Source organism: Arvicanthis niloticus, chromosome 1 (assembly GCF_011762505.2).
Source record: "Arvicanthis niloticus isolate mArvNil1 chromosome 1, mArvNil1.pat.X, whole genome shotgun sequence".
NCBI lineage: Eukaryota > Metazoa > Chordata > Mammalia > Rodentia > Muridae > Arvicanthis > Arvicanthis niloticus.
This window is the reverse complement of record NC_047658.1, coordinates 3,608,116-3,615,504: the sequence shown is the minus strand read 5'-3', so window position 1 is coordinate 3,615,504 and position 7,389 is coordinate 3,608,116. Positions and strand designations below refer to the sequence as shown.

Sequence of the window (7,389 nt, the reverse complement as noted above, 5' to 3'; positions counted from 1 at the left end):
ACAGAACTCTGATGTTTGAACTGAAACACACAGGTTTTAAATGACTTAGCTTATTTTTTTTTTTTCTGAATTATAACCAGCCATTCCCAACTTATTCGCATTAGTATAAAATGTAAGGGCTTCAGGAATTGTTGTTTTTACAATATGGAGGTGAACCCAATTACTTTGTAAGTTGAAGTCACTTGCTTTTAGGATACTTGTTGTTAATTTCTTGCAAACAGTTGCTACAAGCTCTTTGCCAATCTTTATTGATTACCCATAATGATATATCCAGCATTAGTGTCATGCCCTATAATTCCTGTTAGGTCTGTTTCTCACAATTGCCTATTTTTCTTTTCATAATCAAATCAGAATCCTATTCTAGATACTTTTTAAAAATTCTTTATTTGTATGCTAAGAAAATCCATTTGAAAACACTACCTTCCCTTTGCATAGTGAGTACAGTAGGTGAATAAATTAAGGGCAAAATACCAAAATAAAGACCATATGTAGTCTCCTGAAGCCTGTGTTTTGGGGGCACTTTTAACAATCAGCAACATAGAGCCCACCTGATAGCAGAAACTAAAGATTCCCTGCACTGTGGACCCTCTGGTGGAAGACCAGATGTGATCTCTGACTGAAGCCCTTACAGCAGATGCTGCAGATTTAGGGTCTCTATCCAGTGTGGACCCTCTGGTGCATATGGAAATACGAGGCCTGACTGAAACTTTTCCCACACTGCTGACACGTGTAGGGTTTCTTTCCCGTGTGGACCCTCTGGTGAGCAGTAAGCCCCACACTCCATCTGAATTCCTTCCCACACTCCTCACATTTGAATGGCTTCTCCCCAGTGTGAATTCTCTGATGGACTTGGAGACTGGACCTCTGGCTGAAGGCTTTCCCACACGTGTCACATTTGTAGGGCTTCTCCCCAGTGTGAACCCGCTGGTGGGCCTGGAGGTTTGAGGCCTTGCTGAACTGCTTCTGGCATGCATTGCATTTGAATGGTTTTTCACCAGTGTGGACACTGTGATGGGCCTGCAGACTTGAGGCATGACTGAAGCCTTTCCCACACTCCTCACACTTATATGGTTTCTCTCCTGTGTGGACACTCTGGTGACTATGGAGGCTCAAGCTCCAGGGGAAGCGCTTCCCACACACATCACATCTGTATGGTTTTTCCCCAGTGTGAATTCTCTGGTGATCTAGAAAATGAGAGCTCCGACTGAAGCCCTTCCCACACACATCACAGCGAAAGGGCTTCTCCCCTGTATGGACCCGCTGGTGGCTTTGGAAGCTTGAGGCTGAACTGAAACCCTTCCCACACTCTTCACATTTATATGGCTTCTCTCCTGTGTGGACCCGCTGATGGATGTCTAGGTTGCCACTTAAGCTGAAGCATTTCCCACACTCGTCACACTTGTATGGTTTCTCCTCAGTGTGGACTCTCTGGTGGGTGTGAAGGTTCGAGCTACAGCTGAAGCGTTTGCCACAGTCTCCACACTTATATGGCTTCTCTCCTGTGTGAATTCTCCCGTGGGCCTGGAGGTGTGCCCACTGCGTGAAGCCTTTCCCACACACTTCACACTTGTAAGGTTTCTCTCCTGTGTGAACTCGGCGGTGGATGCTGAGGTCAGAGCTGCGGCTGAAGCCCTTCCCACAGCTGTCACACTGGTAGGGCTTCTCCCCCGTGTGCACTCTCTGGTGAGTCTGAAGAGTTGAGCTGTGACTGAAGCCTTTGCCACACTCTTGACACCAGTAGCTTTTTTTTCCTGGATGAGTGCTTTGTTGAGTGGGAATACTGAAGCTATGCCCGGTGTCCTTGTGAGGACTACATACAGAAGACTTCTTTCCTAAGACGCTCTGTTGATAAAGTTCCAGACTGGGGCTGTCACTGAAGGCTTCTTGGCCCTTGCTGGGCCCTTGGCCCAGAAGGTAGGCCTTCTGATCTGTGTAAACACAATGCTGAGTGAGGAGTGTCACGGGAAGGATGACGTCATCACAGTCACTGCTGCTGTGGGTTTTGTCTCCTTTATGTGGTATACTGTTATTGTGGTGGGAAATGCAACCCAGAGTGTTAACACCTGGAGCCAACAGCTCTGGCTTAGATTTCATTGGAGTCTGGAGACGGAGTTTCCCATGGTTCCATCTCTCATTAAGATGAGTTTTACTCCAAGAACTCTGATTTCTCCCAGACAGAAATTTCTGATGTACACTAATGCTGGAATGACCGCTTGTGAGACTCTCCAGACAGCCATCATTCTTGGAGGCCTGAGAAGGCTCTTCTGCTCCCCAATGGCAGGTGGAGTGGCATTGCTCCAGGAAGTGAGAACTCTTTCCTTGAGTGTGTATTATGTCTTCTGGAGCTCTGGCCAGTTTGCTGACATCATGGCCTGTCATTTTCCAGCATGGAAGCCACCCTAGTGAAAGGCACCTTATTCCTGTTGGGTCGAGAGGCGACATCTTATTTGGACTCTGGCATCCTGAGAGAATAGAGAATAGAAGATGGTATCAGCAGAGATGGGGACATAAAGGGTCCGAGTCCTCATTTCTTTCTGGAAACATCAACTAGAGATCAGTGTCAAAGGTAAATGTCTGAGAGCTCTGAGAAACAAAAATCTAAGACAAAGAACAATTAACATTTGACCACGGTAGGAAATTTGGGGTGAGCCCGGGAATGAATGCTCAAGGTGACCTCAGCCTGTGCTGAGCATCTGACTTGCAGAGCCTGTGTATAGCTGTGCAGAAGGATAATGGGAAAGAAGCTCTAATCTGTGGTAACAGGTGTGGTGATGCTCAGACACCAGCGGAGGGAGGCAAGTGCAGAATAAGGAGAGTGAGCGGGAGACACGTGTAAAGCAGGGCCTGTGAGGACTCCCGAGCAGAGCAGATGAATGCAGAGAAGGGGAGGAGGACTGGAATGGGAAGGGGGAGGGGGAGAGGGAGACAGACAGACAGACAGACAGACAGACACGAAGAAAGAGACAGAGAGACACAAACCCTCATATACAGAAAGAGAGAGAGAGAGAGAGAGAGAAACAGAGATAGATAGACAGACAGACAGAGACAGGAGTTCCACCAGGGAAGAGCACTGTGGCCAAAGAGATGCAAAGGACCACACCTGGGACACAAAGATAGAAGCAGGGAAAGAACTGGAGCTCGACAGGGCTGGAGGGTGAGGTCCTAGGATCGTGAGCTTTGTTAGGCACAGGGGACAAAGCCTGTCACCCTAGTGCTTGGGAAGCTTAGGTAGGAGAATCACAAATTTCTGGGTAAGCCTAGGCTATGCAGCAAGATCTTGCTACAAAACAAAAAATAAAGTGAAGGCTGGAGAGGTGGTTCAGCCATACAGAGCACTGGATGCTTTCCCAGAGGGCCAAGAGTTAGTTCACAGTACCCACATGGTGGCTCACAACCATCTGTTATTCCAGTTCCAGGGGATCTAATGCCCTCTTCTGGCCTCTGTGGACATCATGAGTGAATATGATGCAGAAACACACATGCAGACAAAACACTCACATATACATAAAACACATATACATAAAACACAAACACAAAATACATAAAAACCGTAAAGGAAAGCAGTGGAGTGCAACAGACACAAAGGATGTGAGCTTCTGACAGTGCCAGGGACACAGGGGACCGTCCTCACCCACTGCCAGGAGGTTCCTCAAGGTCTCCAGCATCACATCATGGTACAGCTTCCTCTGGGCAGCATCCAGTAGCCTCAGCTCCTCCTCACTGAAGACCACGGCCACGTCCCTGAATGTCACTGCCTCCTGTGACAGCAAACACATGCCACCTCAGTTCCATTCCCGATGTCACTAGGACCTGAGCATGTGTTCACACAGCGTCTATTGTCTAGTTAGCGTTTCTATTGGTGGGACACAACACCATGACCAAAAGGCAAGTTGGGGAGAAAAGTGTTTATTTGGCTTACACGTCCATATTCCTGTTCATTACTGAAGGAAGTCAGAATGGGAACTCAAACAGGGCTGGACCCTGGAGGCAGGAGCTGATGCACATGCCATGGAGGGATGGTGCTCACCGGCTTGCTCAGCCTGCTTTCTTATAGAACCCATGACCATCAGCCTAGGGATGTCACCACCCACAGTGGGCTGGGCCCTCTAACACTGATGATTAGTTAAGAAAATGCCTTACAGATGGGTTTTATGAAAGCATTTCCTCAATTGAGGTTCCTTCCTCTCCCAATGTTCCTGAAGGGAGTAATGAGATCACAGAGAGGGCCCAGAGCACTGTGATATACAACACTATCGTCATTGTATTACGGAAGTCATGGTCATGTACTGTCCATATAAGACCAGTAAATTTAAAACAAAAATTTAATTACGTGAAAGTTTCAGACAAACTGCTATTTTTAATCACTTACTAAAGTACTGAAGATTGTTTAAAATATTGAAGATTTTTAAAAACTGCCAAGTTCAGGCCAGAATATAGAGAAATAGGAACACTTACTGCCTAGAAATTAACTGGGAAAATCACCATTGCTGGTAGCAGAACAAGCATCTGCTCCCGGGAACTGATGGTGCTGCGTAGCTGGAGAGCTTGGCTGAACACCATGTAAAACACACCCTTTGCATTGGTATTCATGCTTCAGTTTCCTGAATCCTGACTCCTGGGTGCTCAGTGGTGTCTAATAAATGTGCTGAGTTTCCAGGCTGCGGGTGTGTCTCCATCAGAGCACAGGACTCATTCAATCCCAGCTTCTCTGTACACATGTCTGTGAGTCTGTCCTTTCTTTATTCCTTCATCACTGGAGTTGGGTCAACCATGGAAGCTGTGTAGATGGCGGCAGCCAGACGCTCCATGGTTGTTCAGGAAATGAATGCTCAGGATGCCCGGTGCAGGAAATGCGAGTGACCAGTGTTCTGTGTGCACGTGTGTGTATATATGTGTGCATGCATGTGAGTGTACATATGTACATAAGGGTACACATGCATGTACAGGTTAGAGGACATCCTTTGATGTCCTTCCTCCGGTCCTGGTCATCTTTTGTTTTTGAGCCAGTGTCCCCACTGTCCTCCTCTCTAATCCTCCTCCTTCCAGCCCTTTCTTCTCAGCAACTTCCCCTCTTACTCCATGCAGTTCAGAGAGGCTCCGCTGCAGAGCACTTGCCCAGCATGCAGGGGTCCTGTTTCCAATCCCTAGCTCTGTGTGGAATGGGGAAGCAGCCGACTTACCTGTAACTTGGTCATTGTTCTCTTCTCTTTGAGACAAGGCAGGGCTCTGGGAAGCAAGCTGGGGGAGGAAGGGCTTCGTGAGAACATTGCCAGGACGGTCGGTCCACATGGCTTCCTCAGCTTCTCCATCAGCCCCAAGGGCTGAGCGGGCTGACCAGGCTTTCCTACCTACTTCCTGCTAATCGGTAGTGTGAGCCTCCAGGTTACCAGACTCACTCACCACGTTCTCTAGTTCTGGCAGCTTCAGGGGTGCTGGGCACTTTTTTCTTCACAAAGCTGCCTGTGGTGATGGGTTTTCCAGAAATACAAATCTTTATTAAGCTCTGAACTATCTGATGCATGTGTCACGACTACTCTTTGAAGGGTCTGTTAATTGTGACAGCTATCTTACATACTATTGTTTCTATACATAAGAGTGGTATTGTCTTCTTCGGTGTCTCGTTCTAAAAGGCTTAATTACTAGCAAACGTTCATCTGCAAGAGCCTACAAAGTCTCTTTTCCGAGGTGCATGAAGATAATGACCAATTTAAAAACAAAAACAAAAACAAAACACAAAACAAAACTAAACAACAACAACAAACCCTAAAACCTCTCTAAGGAAAGGGTTACTTGGTCCTGTGAGATGGCTCAGCGGGTAAAGGAAACTGCTGTTGGATTTGAGTCTCTGGGCACCACTGGGGGAGAGAGACCTGATTCCCACAAGTTTTTTTTTGACATACTCCTTTATTTACGTACTTATAATTATTAAACAATTTTATTTTCTAAAATAAAAATATTATTTAATAAATACATACATGGGGAAAATGACATAAAAAGTAGACTTGCGTACCACTTAAGGATTCAGGACACTGGCCATTTGTCATCACAGCACCTCTGCCAGGTTCTCCTGGGAAGCCAGACTCTCCCGGGGCTCCGTAAGCTGCTGATATGGGTCCGCGTAGGGTAGCCCCGCCTCAGACAGAGCCCAGCTAGAGAGGACCCGGATGCAGAGAGGACCTCGATGCCCAGCTTCTCCCAGGCCGCAGACGCGGCCACTGAGGGGATACATCAGGAGCACACGCACAAAAGAAGCGCCACACCACTCTCCAGGTTTTCACCTCACAGGAAGCACACACAAGCAGCCTCCCCTCCCAAGAGCGGAAACGACCTTGACAGCAGCTGGTGACAGAACTACAATTCCCAGAATTCCTCAAAGGCTGCACTGAGGACTACATTCCCCAGAATGGCAAGGCCGCTGTGAACCTATTTAACTAGCGTGAGGTCGGTAGCTTGCTCTTCTGTGTTGCTTTTCAGTTTATTCATTTCTGAAATTCCATGAAAGACACCTGAAGATACTTCTTTGTTTTTGATGTTTTGGTTTTCGAGACAGGGTTTCTCTGTGTAGCCCTGGCTGTCCTGGAACGCCCTCTGTAGACCAGGCTGGCCTCCAACGGACAGATCTGCCTGCCTCTGCCTCCGGAGTGCTGGGATTAAAGGCCATCAGGCCTGTCTGTGGATACTTTTTTTTAAAATTGACATCCCGTATTATATTGCATTATAAAACTAACAGGTAAACTGCATAGCTGCAGTTGTCTAATTCTGCAGCAGAGTCAGAGTTTTTATGTAAGGGGTGGGGGACTGGCTCACTTGTAAAGTACCTGCCCAGAATCCCCTAGTGAGGCGCTGGGGCATGACCTGGTGGTAGAACATAGGCTATCTGGATCACTGTTCTATTGCTGTGAAGAAACAACATGACCAAGGCAACTCTTATACAAGGAAACATTTAATTAGAGACTTGTTTACAGTTTCAGAGGTTTAGTACATTAGTATAGCAGGAGCATGGCAGCAGCAGGCATGGTAGCTGAGAGTTACATCGATCCATACTCGGGACACAGAGACAGAAAGAGACACTGGGCCTGGCTGGCATGTGCTGTTAAAACCTCAGAGCCATCCCCAGTGACATACTTTCACCAACAAGGCCATACCTCCTCATCCTTCAAATCCTTTGTAATAGTTCCACTCCCTGGTGACTAAGCATTTGAACATGAGCCTATGGAGGGCATTCTCACTCAAACCACAACCTTCCCAGAATCCCCAAGTGGGGACTTGACCCTTGACTTTTAGAGCTCTGGAGTTGTAAGAAATAACTCTGTTCTTCATCTGATACAGCCTTGGAGAATCTGTGGGAGCAGCACAAATCAGTCTGAACTACAGGGCAGAGTGTCAGAC

At 47.2% G+C, this 7,389-nt stretch overlaps 1 protein-coding gene across 2 annotated transcripts; it reads right to left on the bottom strand.

Moving 5' to 3' along the window:
- Window positions 1-358: 358 nt before the first annotated feature.
- LOC117718118 (uncharacterized) lies at window positions 359-6,298 on the bottom strand. Of its 2 annotated transcripts, XM_034515819.2 has the most exons (4): window positions 6,011-6,298; window positions 5,181-5,238; window positions 3,632-3,758; window positions 359-2,462 (listed from the first exon to the last, which is right to left on the bottom strand). In XM_034515819.2, exons 2-4 carry the CDS (start codon window positions 5,193-5,195, stop codon window positions 655-657), a joined length of 1,950 nt encoding a protein of 649 aa, XP_034371710.1. In that variant the 5' UTR covers window positions 5,196-5,238; window positions 6,011-6,298; the 3' UTR covers window positions 359-654. The 2 variants fall into 2 exon arrangements, with proteins under 2 accessions (XP_034371710.1, XP_034371553.1); XM_034515662.2 differs by lacking the exon at window positions 6,011-6,298 and having other exon boundaries at window positions 5,181-5,967.
- Between the last annotated feature and the right edge of the window lie 1,091 nt (window positions 6,299-7,389).